The 15,779-nt window shown below is 53.4% G+C and overlaps 2 protein-coding genes across 6 annotated transcripts in view; one reads left to right on the forward strand and one right to left on the reverse strand.

Annotated features, from left to right (window-relative positions):
* Positions 1 to 924, reverse strand: part of LOC115077999 (killer cell lectin-like receptor subfamily G member 1) — a 13,437-nt gene extending 12,513 nt beyond the window's left edge. For all 3 annotated transcript variants that reach the window (XM_029580528.1, XM_029580526.1, XM_029580525.1), the window contains exon 1: positions 771 to 924. In XM_029580528.1, coding sequence (XP_029436388.1) covers positions 771 to 861 — 91 coding nt within the window. In that variant the 5' untranslated portion in view covers positions 862 to 924. The remainder of the gene's footprint in view (positions 1 to 770) is intronic.
* LOC115077998 (C-type lectin domain family 2 member L-like) lies at positions 487 to 15,513 on the forward strand. Of its 3 annotated transcripts, none has more exons than XM_029580523.1 (6): positions 487 to 506; positions 2,800 to 3,242; positions 4,884 to 4,976; positions 12,195 to 12,373; positions 13,586 to 13,686; positions 14,064 to 15,513. In XM_029580523.1, the coding sequence occupies exons 2-6, from the start codon at positions 3,005 to 3,007 to the stop codon at positions 14,200 to 14,202; spliced, it is 750 nt and encodes a 249-aa protein (XP_029436383.1). In that variant the 5' UTR covers positions 487 to 506; positions 2,800 to 3,004; the 3' UTR covers positions 14,203 to 15,513. The 3 variants fall into 3 exon arrangements, with proteins under 3 accessions (XP_029436383.1, XP_029436381.1, XP_029436382.1); XM_029580521.1 differs by lacking the exon at positions 487 to 506 and adding an exon at positions 856 to 973; XM_029580522.1 differs by lacking the exon at positions 487 to 506 and adding an exon at positions 2,266 to 2,704.
* Positions 15,514 to 15,779: the final 266 nt, after the last annotated feature.

The following is a 15,779-nucleotide window of genomic DNA, read 5'->3' on the forward strand; positions in this document are numbered from 1 at the left end:
CGCGGGCTCTAATTATACCTCTGACTAGCCTAGCCTCCAAGTTATCTACCCTTGTTATATGTAACTTCCGCTTCTAGGGAATTGTTCTTGTTTAAGTTATACCCTTTGTTACATGTAAACCGATCTGATATGACATTTTTCATGAAGGTCGGTATAGAAAAGTGTTAAATAAATTAATGTCAATATTTTGTTTTCTGTATGGGCCTGTATGGTGGAGGGGCTCCTGGAGAGCTGACTGCCTGTGGCTGCGGGAGGAGGCAGGCTGCAAGTGGCCCAAGGAGTAGGGGGACCCTCAGCAGAGGATCAGAAGCTCTTGCAGCATGGAGCCAGGGGGGGGGGGGGGGGGGGGGGGGGGGGGGGGGGAGGGCCTGCATAGTTTCAGGCCTCCAGGGTGAAGGTGGGGGGCGGGCCTAGCTGCAGCCCTGCCTCCTCGACCTTGGGCTGCAGCACAACCCCGCCGACGCAGCTCCGGACTCGGGGCACCGATGCCCCTGAGGGAAACTCTGGTACAAGAAAGGCGACTGGGGACCCCGGGTTGGTCACAGCAGCCTTGCAGGCATGGGGGCTGCTGCGACCACCACCAAGCACCAGATTCACTGGGCCATGCTCCGCCCCCTCCGTATAGCGCGTGCTCTCTATCAGCAGGAGCCCCACCTGCATGCACTGCTTCCTTGTGTGCAGACTCATTGGGGCTGTGCTGAACGCCTGTCTGGCCGGCTGGAGGCGCCCCCCTCTGTATACCGCATGCTCTCTATCAGCAGGAGCCCCACCTGCATGCACTGCTTCCTTGTGTGCAGACTCATTGGGGCTGTGCTGAACGCCTGTCTGGCCGGCTGGAGGCGCCCCCTCTGTATACCGCATGGCTCTGGGACTCTGGGAGGGCTCCTGGGTGGAGCCGGGCAGGGGAGGAGCCGGGAGGGAGGAATTTGGACCGGAAGGTGAAAGCAGATGAGGGAGTGCTGCGGGCCTGAGGGTAAGCGAAATGGCGGGGGAGGGGGCACTATTTAAGCCTGCTTTGTATTGCTGGGCTCTTCGGGGCACTGATCCCATGCAATCGGCCCCCGGTTTAGGGCGGTTTGCTGGGTGTTTCATTGAATCCCTGAGCCTCTCTATAAGTGCGTGCGTGCTCTTACGCTGTGGGGCAGCAGCGTGGGTCCCAAACCCGCCCTGCGCCTCTGCTCCCTCTCCCCCGGCACACGGATTTCGGAGTAGGGTGACCCCCTCAGACAGAGCAGGCCCGGGTCCGGGGTGGGATTCATGCTTCTCTCTTTCCTGGGGAAAGCTTCCATGTGCAGATTATACAAGATCTAACCTTCCATGGCACCTCTAGGTCCATGCTGGCTCCTTAATGCGGAGGACCCCAAGAGATTGTAAAATCCCCAGCAGAGCACAATGTCTAGGAGCTACCACCCAAGAAAGAGATCTAGGCGTCATAGTGGATAACACATTGAAATCGTCGGTTCAGTGTGCTGCAGCAGTCAAAAAAGCAAACAGAATGTTGGGAATTATTAGAAAGGGAATGGTTAATAGTACGGAAAATGTCATAATGCCTCTGTATCGCTCCATGGTGAGACCGCACCTTGAATACTGTGTACAATTCTGGTCGCCGCATCTCAAAAAAGATATAGTTGTGATGGAGAAGGTACAGAGAAGGGCAACCAAAATGATAAAGGGAATGGAACAGGTCCCCTATGAGGAAAGACTAAAGAGGTTAGGACTTTTCAGCTTGGAGAAGAGACGGCTGAGGGGGGATATGATAGAGGTGTTTAAATCATGAGAGGTCTAGAAGGGGTAAAACAAATCAGAGAAAGTTCTTTTTCACTCAACGCACAATTAAGCTCTGGAATTTGTTGCCAGAGGACGTGGTTAGTGCAGTTAGTATAGCTGTGTTTAAAAAAGGATTGGATAAGTTCTTGGAGGAGAAGTCCATTACCTGCTATTAATTAAGTTGACTTAGAGAATAGCCACTGCCATTAGCAATGGTTACATGGAATAGACTTAGTTTTTGGGTACTTGCCAAGTTCTTATGGCCTGGATTGGCCACTGTTGGAAACAGGATACTGGGCTTGATGGACCCTTGGTCTGAACCAGTATGGCATTTTCTTATGTACTAATGATTCATTCTAGGCCAAACTACAAAAGATCTCACCAGATACTCACTATCTCCCTCTGCCTTAGCTCTGTCACTGACTTTATATGTGGCCCTGGGAGAGTCACATTGTTTCCTAGCGGGTCTTGGTCCCAGGTGAAAGAAAACTACTTATTAAAATCATTTTCCCCCAAGAACAGCTTACACTGGAGCGGAGGAGTAGCCTAGTGGTTAGCGCAGTGGAATAAGAAACAGGGAAACCAGGGTTCAAATCCCACTGCTGCCCCTTGTGACCTTCACGAGTCCCTTTGCCCTCCTTTGCCTCAGGTACAGACAGATTGTGAGCTCTCTGGGAAGTAACCCGAAGTGACAGGCTGGCAGGATTTCATTCTGTCATCACCCTGCTGTGGACTGGGACCCCCTGCTGGGGACCGCAGCACTTGTGAGTCATCCACGCTCACATGAAGTCCTCGGTTGTACTTCAAGACCACCGCAAGGCAAGGATAATCTGTCCCTGAGGCCTGATAAACTGCGGCCTCTCTCTCCTTCACTGCATGCAGGGCTCTGTAATTCCGATTTCCCCAGCATGCAGAGGGCTCGGCCTGTCCCCATCAGGTAATGCTACTCAGGCTCCAGTTTCCTGCCGCCCCCTTGGCAAGTCAAGCAGAGGTCCTAGCAATGCTGACTGATGCTTCGATTCTCTCCAACAGAGCTGACATCATAACCAATTCGGACCAGTCGGAGCCACCCAGCGCATGCAGATTGGGAGAGGGGAGGGTCTGCAGGTCACAGCCGCTTGAAGAATTTCAAAAAATGACAATTCGGTAACAACGTTGCAAAAATAAGCTCTAACCTAGCAGACCCTGGGAGGACGGGTAAAATAAAAACAATCCAAGGGCTGCTGGAGGAAGGGAGATGGAACCCCTTCAGAGGAAGATCAGCACGGAGCCCGATTCGGGGCAAAGCTCCATGGGAAATTCAGCCGCCTCTACCCCTTCCAACACCAGACACCATCCTGGCAATCCCTTGGAGACAGACAGTAGGATCCAGTCTCAGGAGCTCCAGCCTCTCACACCCTCCAATATCCAAATGGCACAGACACCAGCACCAGAAGCCCAGAGGCCTCCACAACGTCTCCTGTCTGTAATAGCGTGTGAGTACTTTATTTTACTGAGCTTTCTTTTTATTTTGTGTTGAATGGGAGGGAGGGCCATGTTTAGTGCCTGGGCACCCTCAGGGATGTTTGAACAGAAGCCCCTGGGCCACTGATCCCACAGGGTGGGAAAATGGACTGAGCAGATGTAGCAGGATAATGGCCTGCAGGTAAGAGCCTCTAGGCCCACACAGTTACTCCTTCTGCCATCTGTACATAGCCCCCTCCTCAATTTCTCATCATCTCCTCTCCCTCACCCTTTCCACCACGAGAGGTTTGCAATCTATCCCTAGGCTGCTGGCTCAGGAATTTCGCATATCCCGCTGTATTCCCCGGGGCTGCCTTCCAGACTAAGCTTTCCACTCTTGCTTATCCCCCAGATGTGGCTTCCTTCTGTGAGGCTGAAGGCCGTCCTCCTTGGTGCATGTTTCCCTTCAGTGACTGAGTTTCACTGCCTCTCTGTCTCCGAGGCTGTGATGCGGTGCTGCTGGGACTTAATGATTCTTTGAAAAGTCAGAAGATAGGGGGGGGGGAAATCCTCTGAGTAAGTGTCCTGTCTCTCAGGTTCCTGGGCTGGAGCTTATCACTTCTCTCCGTGCATGAACTCTAGCCGTGGATCAGGGAAGTCTTACGGGTGATGGGATCCCCTTACTCCCCGAACAGTCCTGCCCGAGTTCCAGGGTTCGGTCTCCTGCACCCAGCTGTGGAGATCCTGGTGAGGGCCTCCTGCACTTCCTCCTTCTTCCCAAACTTCCAGTGGATGTGACCTTTCTCTGAAGGAAGGTCTGATGTCTGTGAACATGAACCAGGCTCCTGCAGCCCTGCTTCCATTGTGAGGATGAGTGGAAAAAGCTCCTCGCCAACAAAAAGGAAAAACACTTCAAAAAATCCCCAAAAAATCTCACGCTAGGTAGTGCTGTCACTGACCTTGCCTCCTCTAGGGAGTAGAAGGATAGCTCACAGGTATTCAGCCCTGGCCTCTGGATTTGGGGCTTGTCCCTCCCCAAAGGGTCCTGGGGTTTCATCCAATACAAAAGAACTTCTAAAAGGATGAAAACTTCTCAAAGGCTCCTTTCCTTATTTGAGGTAGACCCTCAGGCAGGGAGTGCACTGATAAGCCGCCTCCTCTAAACAAACAAAAGAGAAATAACCACACCAAGCTGGCTTAATAGGGGAAACTCAAAATGGCTCCTCGCTCTGAGAGCCAACTCAAAATAACCACACCACTCCTACTCCCAGCCCCCCGAAGTACTCTGAGAGAGCACCAATTGCAGGCCACCTCACAGGAAGGGAAGGGAGCCTCTCTCTCTAAGCTGTACATTAAATGGCCAGGGTTCAGGCACTAGATCCTGACCAGGGCGTCGCCGCACCTCCCTACTGTGAAAATGTGACAGCAAATCAGGTTCATCCTTAAATGGCGCGCCTTGTGCATACCCCCGGGTTATTGCAGTCTCTTCTTCCTGCCAGTTGGAATAAGGTCCAGCACAGAGCCCTCCCTCAAGACCTGATCATAGCTGAATTTCCGTGCAACCTACTTCTCCCGAACGGACGGGATCAGGCCCTGCTAATGGATTGCACAGCCACCTCAGGGACGGGAGCCTCGTTCATCAGATGTACAGTGAAGGTCTCCTCTGCTTTCAGGTGCATCTGTGAACAAGGGCTGGAAGGCTGCTGTTTCTCTCCTGGTCGTTCTGGTTCTGGTTCTGGGTGGAATTGCCTTGGCATATTCTCAAGGTAAGTAGGAACCACTGAACTCTGCTGCCAGTTTGATTTTAAACAAAGTAAGATACAGATGAACCATCTCATGCAAGGGATCCGTGAGTCAGGAAACATGAGGGTGAAAAGATAAGATGAACCTGCATAACCCGATGACACTATACCACAGGGAGCTTCACAGCATGATCCCCTCCCTCAGTAATATCACTGCTCCCTCTAACCCCATTACAAAGCCTCTCTCTCCATAGCATGGTACCCCTCCCTCAGTAATATCCCTGCTCCCTCTAACCCCATTACAAAGCCTCTCTCTCCATAGCATGGTTCCCCTCCCTCAGTAATATCCCTGCTCCCTCTAACCCCATTACAAAGCCTCTCTCTCCATAGCATGGTTCCCCTGCCTCAGTAATATCACTGCTCCCTCTAACCCCATTACAAAGCCTCTCTCTCCATAGCATGGTTCCCCTGCCTCAGTAATATCACTGCTCCCTCTAACCCCATTACAAAGCCTCTCTCTCCATAGCATGGTTCCCCTCCCTCAGTAATATCCCTGCTCCCTCTAACCCCATTACAGAGCCCCTCTCTCCATAGCATGGTTCCCCTCCCTCAGTAATATCCCTGCTCCCTCTAACCCCATTACAGAGCCTCTCTCCATAGCATGGTTCCCCTCCCTCAGTAATATCCCTGCTCCCTCTAACCCCATTACAGAGCCTCTCTCCATAGCATGGTTCCCCTCCCTCAGTAATATCCCTGCTCCCTCTAACCCCATTACAGAGCCCCTCTCTCTCCATAGCATGGTTCCCCTCCCTCAGTAATATCCCTGCTCCCTCTAACCCCATTATAAAGCTTTTCTCTCCATAGGAAGGGACCCAGTGCTCAGTATTTAAACATTTATATTCCCTGTACGTACCTGGATCAGTCCAGACAGTGGGTTATGTCCCCAATCCAGCAGATGGAGTCAGCACAAGCTTTGAGGGGGCGTCACCCTATATACCACTACCCCCTCTGCAGGAGTTCAGTATCTTCTGACTCCAGCAGATGCGAGTAGGGTATCCTGGGTTTCTCCCATTGAGATAGGATTTTCCCTGTGCTTTTCTTACTGATTTTCGACTTTGGCCTCTGCCTATTTGTTTTTTGCTTGGATCAAGTTGTTGTGTTCTTAAAAAAAAAAAAAAAAAAAAAAAAAAAAAAACTGAAAAAGTTTACACTTTTGGGGAGCTGGGTTTCCCTTACCCTCTGTGTCCTCTCTCTTGCCTGTGCTGCGTTTTGGACGGGATAAGTTTGCATTTTGTGCTGTTTCTTTCTTTTGCAGCTCTCCAGTCCTCCGGTGCCTCGCGGGTGTCGGTGGTGCCGGCCTCCCCGCGCTGATTTCCTTGCCGGCGGCCATTTTGCAGCTCTTCAGGGGCTGCTGTGGCAGGCAGGCAGGCCGTTTTCGGCGGGTTGTGCGGCCAGGAGGCCCCCCCGCGGCACTTGGAGCTTCCTCCGGCGGGCAGTGCAGGCCGATCGGGCCCCCCCGCGGCACTTGGAGCTTCCTCCGGCGGGCAGTGCAGGCCGATCGGGCCCCCCCGCGGCGCCGTTATGCGCTCTCTCGCGGCCCCCCCCGAGGCTTAAGGATTTGATTGAGGCTGTTCTTCACACGCGATCTCCATGCCGCGGCCGTCGCGCTGCTCAGCCTGCGGGGAGCCGGGGCCCCGCATTTCTCGGGACGACATTTGCGCTCGGTGCCCCCCCGGGGGGGAGGGCACCTCGCAGTCCCTCGCCAATTTTACCTTCCTTTCCAGTTTGCCCGGGCAGCATGGGCAGGCCCCTCCCCCATTCGTGGCGGGAACGGCGGCCATTTTGCATCCACAGCGCCCTGAGGGGTCTCAGGGAGCGCTGGAGGATAGGGAAGCGGTAGCGGCTTCTCTCCCAACTCTGGTACCGGAACCGGGTCCGCAGGGACAGGGTGCCACGGCCTCTCCTTCGGCCGGAGCCTCCTCGGGCAGGCCGGGGTTTTTTCCCCGGAATTTATTTTGCTTCTGCACAAGGCACATTTGCAGGGGTTGGACGCACCGGCAGGACCTCCCCCGGCTAAGGTCCCTCGGACGGCGACTGCTTCTCAGGCCCCCCCCGTCCTGACGGGCGTGGGGGCCCCCAACCCCCCCCCCCCCCCCCCCCCCCCCCCCGTCCGGGCCCGACCCCTCTCGGGGCCGGTGGGAGCGGCACCAGACCCGGGGGCTCCTGACCCTGATGATACGGACTGGGACCAGGCGGATTCCACGCCGGAGGGGAATGATCCGCGCACGCTTCGCCTCTGCCAGAGGGAAGAGCTGGACGACCTTATCCCGCTGATTATCCAGGAACTGGATCTCGACCCGCCGCCGGATCCGCCCGCGCCTGTGGCGCCTGCGGTCGTCACCTCGTCTCCAGCTCCTCACTAGGGAATGGGACGCTCCGGAGGCTTCCCTGAAGGTCGGAAGGGCCATGGAAAAGTTGTATCCCTTGCCGGAAGATTTTCTGGACCTCATTAGGGTACCAAAGTGGACTCCGCAGTGTCGGCGGTCACGAAGAGGACGACGATCCCAGTGACGGGAGGCGTGGCCCTGCGGGATACACAGGATCGCAAGTTGGAGGTTTTCCTCAAAAAGGTCTTCGAGGCCTCCGCGCTAGGTATGCGTGCGGTGATGTGCAGTTCCCTTGCCCAGCGGGCGAGCCTCCTCTGGGTGCAGCAACTTCTCACGTCCCAGGCCCTGCCTCCCGAGGAGGCCGCCCAGTCGGATAGGCTGGAAGCCACGGTGGCGTACGGGGCGGATGCCTCGTACGATCTTTCGGGTGCTGGCGCGTTCCATGGTTTCGGTGGTGGCGGCCAGACGTTTGCTGTGGCTTCGCAACTGGGCGGCGGATATGCCCTCCAAGTCGAGTCTAGGCTCCCTGCCTTTCAGGGGTAAGTTCCTCTTCGGAGTGGATTTGGATCAAATCATCAAGTCCCTGGGGGAAACTGCGGTTCATCGTCTGCCAGAGGACAGATACCGGTCTTCTACCGGAACTACAGACCGACGGGCTCCAGGCCCTCCACTCCCAGGTCTCAGCCCTGGTCGATCGCGGGCGCCGGCCCGCACGCTCCACCCCCGGGACGGGACACCCCTCTCCCAAGACCTCGCAAGGATGCCAGGCTCGCCCACTCAGTCGTCCCCAGGATTGGGGGTCGGCGGGCGTTATTCTACAAGGAGTGGGGGCACATCACCTCAGACCAGTGGGTCCTGGACACCATAGAACACGACTACGCTTTGGAGTTTGTCCGCGTTCCGCAGGGCCGGTTCATCTTCTCCCCCGGCGGATCGGGCCCCGAGCGAAGGGCTGTGCAGTTTACGCTGGACAGGCTCCGGGAGATAGGCACTATTGCGCCCGCGAGGTGGACTTGGGCTATTATTCGATTTACTTCGTGGTGCCAAAGAAGGACGGTTCCTACAGGCCCATCCTGGATATCAAGGAAGTCAACAAGTCCCTCCGGGTGGCCCGGTTCCGCATGGAAACGCTGCGGTCGGTGCATCGGGGGGGAGTTCCTCGCCTCCTTGGATCTGACGGAGGCATACCTGCACATTCCCATCCGCCGGGAACATCATTGTCTTCTCAGGTTCAAGATTCTGGACCAGCATTTCCAATTCATAGCCCTCCCATTCGGGTTGGCGACGGCCCCGCGCACTTTTACCAAGATCATGGTAGTGGTGGCGGCTGCCCTTCGGAAGGAGGGCACTCTAGTCCACCCATATCTGGACGATTGGCTCGTTCGAGCGAAGTCTTTCTTCCATGGCCAGAAGGCGGTGACCAGGGTAGTACAGTTCCGGCAGTCCCTGGAATGGGTGGTGAATTTTTCCAAGAGCTCCCTCGTACCCTCGCAGCGCTTGACACCCGTCTGGGCAAGGTTTTTCTGCGGCAGGACAAGGCGCACTCCTTGCGGGATCACATACGGCGGTTCTCTGCGTTTCCAGATCCCACCTCCTGGGTCTACCTGCAGCTCCTGGGGGGTGATGGGCTCCACCATCGACATGGTCCCTTGGGCGTTTGCGCGCCTCCCGCCGCTACAGCGAGCTCTCCTCTCCCGTTGGAAACCGCTCTCGCAGGACTACCAGGTGATCCTCCCTCTGCCGCAAGTGGCCAGGAACAGTCTGAGCTGGGGGTTGGATCCGGCGACTCTGGCTCGCGGCATGTCCCTCGCTCTGCCAAATTGGTTGGTAGTCACCACCGACGTCAGTCTCGTCGGCTGGGGGGCAGCCTGCGACCGCAGCTCCACGCAGGGGACGTGGTCCGAGGAGGGGTCGAAATGGTCCATCAATCGTCTGGAGACCAGAGCGGTAAGGCTAGCTCTGCGCCACTTCCTGCCCCTTCTTCGGAACCGGGAGGTCAGAATATTATCGGACAACGCGACCACCGTGGCCTAGATCAACCGACAAGACGGCACTCGCAGCCCGCGGGTCGCGCTCGAGGCAGCGATGTTGATGCAGTGGGCGGAGCGGTATCTGGTCCGCCGGGCGGCCTTGCACATCGCAGGGTTGGACAACGTCCAGGCAGATTTCCCCAGTCGTCAACTACTGGATCCCGGGGAATGGTCCTATCCGACGAGGCGATGCAAACTGCTTGCCCATCGGTGGGGGACCCCTCACCTGGATCTGATGGCGTCCGCGCACAACGCCAAGGCTCCCCGTCTCTTCAGTCGCCGGAGGGAGCGAGGTGCGGAGGGAGTCGATGCTCTGGTGCTCCCGTGGCCGTCCCATCTCCTTCATAAAACCCCGCAGAATAGAGTATCATCAGGGGACTGTGATCTTCGCGGTCCTTCTACAGCTGGTGATCGACGGACCCATCCGACTCGGGCGTCTGTCCCGCCTCTTGCATCAGGGTCCGGTATTTTTCGATCAGGCGGAACTCTTCTGTCTTGCGGCCTGGCTTTTGAGAGGCGCTCCCTCCGGCGCCGGGGCTACCGGGAGGCGGTAGTGTCCACGCGGTTGAGTTCACGAAAGACGACGACGTCGATAGCCTATGTTGGGGGCTGGAAGGTGTTCGAGTCGTGGTGTGCCGGTCAGGACACGGGACCAACTGAGGCTCCTGTTCCTCAGATCCTCAACTTCTGCAAGCGGGAGTGGACAAGGGGCTCGCCTATAATTCCCTGCGGGTCCAGGTGGCCGCCCTGGTTCGCTATTGAGTGATGGGGATTCTCTACTGCAGCACCCGGATATTGTTCGATTCCTCAAGGGTATTAAACATCTGCGGTCTCCATTGCGGGATCCTTGTCCCTCCTGGAGTCTCAACCTTGTACTTCGCTCCCTGTCAGGGTCACCGTTCGAGCCACTGCGTTGTGCAATGCTTAAGGATCTCACCCTTAAGGCAGGGTTCCTGGTGGCAATCTGTTCCGCTCGTCGCATATCGGAACTGCAGGTTCTATCGTGTAGAGAGCCTTATCTGCGTTTCTCCGACTCTGGAGTTTCTATCCGCACCGTTCCATCTTTTCTCCCGAAGGTGGTGTCTGCGTTCCATGTGAATCAGACGGTGGAACTGCCGTCCTTCTCGTCTTGAGCTGAAATCTCTACGACTCTTGGAAGTCAAGCGCACTCTGCGTATCTATCTGGAGGCTACGAGTGAGTTCCGGGCGTCGGACCATCTCTTCGTCCTTGGGTCGGGTCCCATGAAGGGGTCCCAGGCCTCGCAGACGACGATTGCCAGATGGCTGAAGGCTGGCATTGCAGCTTCCTACATTGGGGTGGGGCGGACTCCCCCACCCGGCATTGTCGCGCATTCTACACGTGCTCTGGCGGCCTCTTGGGCGGAGGTCCGCTCGGTCTCTTCTCCAGAAATCGGTAGAGCAGCCACCCGGAAATCGTTGCATACGTTCTCCAGGCACTATCGCCTCCATCTCGCCTCTACTGTCTCTGGACATTTTGGCGAACAGGTTTTACGAGCAGGCCTCGCAGGACCCCACCCGATGTAGGGAAGCTTGGGTACATCCCACTGTCTGGACTGATCCAGGTACGTACAGGGAAAAGAAAATTATTATTTACCTGCTAATTTTCGTTCCTGTAGTACCATGGATCAGTCCAGACGCCCACCGCGTCTGGGTGCTCTGCCTGCTCGGTTCTTTTCTGTGGCTGTGCTTTCTTACGGCTTCCGCTCTTACTGCTTTCGCAGTTCCCCACAGGTTGTCTTGCTGTGTTTTTCACCTTTCCTACCCGTTGGTAGGATCTTTACAGTTCTAGTTCTTATAGTTACCCGGTTGTTGTTGCCGGTTCATTTTCAACTTGATCCAATAAGGGGTTCTGTTTTTTTCTACTCAGGCTTTGATATACTCGATACTGAACTCCTGCAGAGGGGGTAGTGGTATATAGGGTGACGCCCCCTCAAAGCTTGTGCTGACTCCATCTGCTGGATTGGGGACATAACCCACTGTCTGGACTGATCCATGGTACTACAGGAACGAAAATTAGCAGGTAAATAATAATTTTCTTTTTGTGTGCACTGATCCCCATAAATGAAATGCCATTGGTTTTAATGATGCACAATTGTCAAACCTTTTCCGTTGGAAAGAAATCAATAGAACTAGGGATCATGAAATGAATCTCCAGGGAGGACGACTCAGAACCAATGTCAGGAAATATTTCTTCACGGAGAGGCTGGTGGATGCCTGGAATGCCCTTCTGAAGGAGGGAGCGAAAACAAAATTGGTGAAAGATTTCAAAGGGGCAGGGGATAAACCCCATGGATCTTTAAAGGCTAGTGGATGGGAATAAGGAAAAGAGTGCATGGGGGTAACTTGCTGGTGTGGTGGTTACTGCCCTTGGCCAATAAGCCTTCATACTCTTGATGCAACTGCATCATTGCTCTCTGCTTCAGTGGTAAAGGGTAACAGGGACTGGGATTCAGGCAGTAACCCAGGGTATGGGGGTGGCCGGCGTGGCGTGTTCTGCCGTGGGCTTTCCGGGCAGCCTGGATTCTGCCATCGTTTCTCTGTTTCTGCAGGGAGAGTTTGCCCCTCCCTCCCGCGCAGCTCACCATGGCAGATGAACCTGTGTTGGCTGTGGAGAGATGGCGCCCGGGGCATGTTTGTGTTTTGAGTTTGATGCTGGCACAGTGTCTTTCTGATTCTCCCCCTCCGCACAATCTGATCAGTTACTTAACCTACAGAAAACCTTTCTGCTCTTTCGTACGGCAGACACTGTGTCACCCGGCGACACACGGAAGATGTTTTTTTTCATGTGGTTTTCCTGTTTTTAGGTAGCAGTTCCGCTGCAGATCCTTTACCTCGCCCGGACCCCTGCCCCAGTGAGGAGTGGATGTATTACAGGAAGCACTGCTATCATCATAACCTGAACGAAATGGACTGGAGCGCCAGCCAGAGCTTCTGTGCCCAACACGGCGCCAGCCTCGCAGTCTTGCACGAGGCACAGGACCTGGTGAGGGCATTAACAAAAAACAGTTTTCTGTCCTGTGGATTTCAGTACAGCAGCAGTAGCTCCCAGAAAAGGGCGTTGGGGTCCTGGTAATGCCAGAGCGGGGTTCAGCGTCTCTCCCCCCCCCAGTGAAAGCCTCACCTCTTCCTGTCCTGAACAGCAGGTCCCTAGCTTGTGGGCCTTCTCTCTGCTCCTCTTTATTGATTTGTTAAAGGCAAATCCATCCCTTGGGTGCTGCTCTCAACAGACCCATGGTTTTAAGACCGCAGTGAACAGAAACTTTGGAAGAAGAGGATAAAAGAGAGGGCCCACTGAGTGCTTCCAATGGTCTAAAAGTCATTTGAAAAATTATGGGGGGGGCGGGAACTTGTGTTGTAACATTACATGGGCAAGCTGAGCTACGAGGACACAAGTTGGTGCCAAACAGTGATGCGCCCACCTGCCCCCAGAGCTGGACTGAGACGGCCAGCACACTTCCCATGGCTCACCAGCTGGCTTTCGGATTTGGTGCCATCTGATGATAGGAGCCATGTGTGCGACCTCCGACTCACGTATTATTGCACGGTCAGCCTGGTGCACGGCCGCGCAGAAGGCCCCCGGCTCGATTCCTTCGTGAGGACGTCCACCCCCATGGGTCCGGCAGGGTTGGAGATGCGGCAGCAGCAGCATTCACAGCCCCTGAGAAGGGGAAAGGGACAATCATGGTCATTGTGTAATGGCGACACCTAGTGGCCAGACGTGGGGCCCGTGTTTGCAGGGTTCCTGAAGGAGCCCTGGTGCACGGCCCCCCCAGCCCAGAAACATCGCTGCAACAGCCAGAGTACGTGTTTATTGGGGGCTGGAAGGAAGGCATAACCCACTTCTCTGGACCGATCCGTGGTACTACAGGAACGAAAATTAGCAGGGAAGAACCGATTCTCCTCTCTCTGCACAGTGCTCTGTTATAACAGACCGAAATGTGATCTGAGCACCTCATTCCCTAAACGATGGCATCCACTTAAAAGTGGCAACTTCCATTAACACTTAATTTTGCTCCCCCCCCCCCCCCCCAAAAAAAAAAAAAAAAGTATGGATCACTATTACTTCTACTACTAAAGTTCAGCCACAGGAAATATTTTAGGAAAAAGCTACTGTTTGAGCCGAGAGAGCCGGAAATATTTACAATAGACATATTAGTGAGCCATGGCCTCAGAATGTTTTGCTTGTATCGTACAGGATACCATCATGAAAATTTGCAGGAAAGACTGTTGGATTGGATTGCACAAGCCAAAGGAAGATTTCCAGTGGGTTGATGGAACGGCCTTTAACAGCAGTCTGTAAGTTTCTTTGTAACAGCAGCATGCAGCCTCTTTCTAGAACGCTGCTTCTAGAACGGCAGTTTACAAATTCTTGCTAGCGTGCAGATGTGCTGCGTGACCGATTTGTTGTAACATGGGCTTACAGCGTCACACACAGGTCCCATCCTGGCCGAGTCTTGCACAAAAGGCATTGCAACCCACAAAAGACCCAGAAATCCTGCTGACATCTCATAGAGGTTAGCTATGTCATCCCATGAAAGTAGCTATTGATGTGCTTTATTCCAGAGATGCAAAAGAAAGCCTATACTAGGCCGGTCTTCCAATGAACTGTTACATGCTTTCTGCTCACCTCTTAGGTGCTGTGTAGCTTTATTCACCATTTGGACTCCTTTTAGGTTCAAGATCCATGGTCAAGGAGAATGTGCCTATGTGAAATCAAATGTTGTTTCCACTGATGACTGCACGCTACCCAGGCACTTCATCTGTAAGATGGAGCCGTATCAAGCCGGCAAAAGCCACGAAGTCACGCCTTGATGCACCTCCTTCCTCCTCAGGACCTGATGTGTCTCTGCGGTGGACGTTTGATACAAGACTTTTGGCTGTCCCTGGTTAACACTCCTTCCTGTCATCAGCAGCCAGCTGCAGAAAAAGAGGTTTGGGATCCACCATGGAGATAGCTCATGGGACTTGCAAGATGTAGGGGTTTGATCTATGCACACACTAATCACTTGACCATCAACAAGTCTCTTAATCAGCAGACCTATCTTGTACAGTAGTGTGCAGGATGTGTGCCAATGCCCTCTGTAAATGATTATTAGAATCGCCTGGGTTTTGTTTTTTATCAGGGAATGTGAGGGTGTATGAATTTCTAATAGCAGGGAAGAGTTAAGCGGTTACCCTCAAGCTGAAGTGAGCATTTTAACTGTGAATGATCTTATATACTCATGTGTCCAGCAGATGGTGCAATATCCACATCAAAGTGTATAGTATAGGACAGTGACCAAAGAAGAAATTGGGCCATCCGGTCCACCCAGGTTCAATTCACCCCTATGCAACCCAACACTAGCTTCCCATCTCTCCCCTGACCTTCAACCCTTCTCCCAGCACTGCCCTCCACCACCTCCGGTTCAATTCTTGCAGGATCCGTCAGCCTTCTGAGAAGCCCAGGGCAGACACAGTGCTACGGCGCATCCCCTGGGTGTTTAGGACTTGCAGCTCCTAACCCTTTAACTGTAGCTTTCACCGTGCAATAAAATGCCAGGTGGGGGCCCTCACTTTTGTACTGTATACACGTGCAGTCGGTCATCCTGAGGGCAGATGCAGTAGTGCACTTATCACCCTAGGCTGGTGGCATACATTGGCACCTCATTGGCATGGTTCCTATACAACTCGGCACTGACCCAAGCTGGCTTTATGCTGTAATTAGAACTGACCCCCATCTCTCCCCAGTAATAAATCCTGCTTGGGTGTGGTAGAGAGCAGTCAGACCCATTCCCACCTTATCTTACGTTTTCCTGACTGACTTTAACCCTTTTCTTCCTAGACAGAATTGGGGCAGAAGAATGGATTGCAGGCACAGAGATGAACTTACCCGAGTACTCAGTTGTTACAAAAGAGTATGAATTAAACTGCCTGTACATGTTCTTGGTGCTATACTTCATAGATGATTTCTCATTTTCCAACTCTGGATTTTGGATTGCAGCCCCTTACCAAATTATCCCTTTCTTTTTCATGTGAATTTTGTGCTTTTAATAGGATTATTTTTATTTATTTAAGGTTTTTTTTATACCAGCATTCATGAAATCGTTTACATCATGTCGATTTACAAAGAACAGGGGTGCGAAGAATACAACCAAGAACATAAATAAATGTGATGAAGAGAAGCAGTTACAATTAACAGGGGCTAATGAACTGGGGTTGGAAGAATAAAGAGAGATAGTGGAGGTTAATTATATACAAGTGTACAGTATAAATAAGGTTAATTATATACAAAGGTACAATAAAAAATATGTAGTTCAATATTTTTAAGTTGTTAAAATAATAAATCTTTAAGTTGTTAAAGATACTGTCAAATGACAGAGAATCTGTTGATTGCAACAGTAATAATAATA

This window comes from Rhinatrema bivittatum, chromosome 16, assembly GCF_901001135.1.
Source record: "Rhinatrema bivittatum chromosome 16, aRhiBiv1.1, whole genome shotgun sequence".
NCBI classification, from domain to species: Eukaryota; Metazoa; Chordata; class Amphibia; order Gymnophiona; family Rhinatrematidae; genus Rhinatrema; species Rhinatrema bivittatum.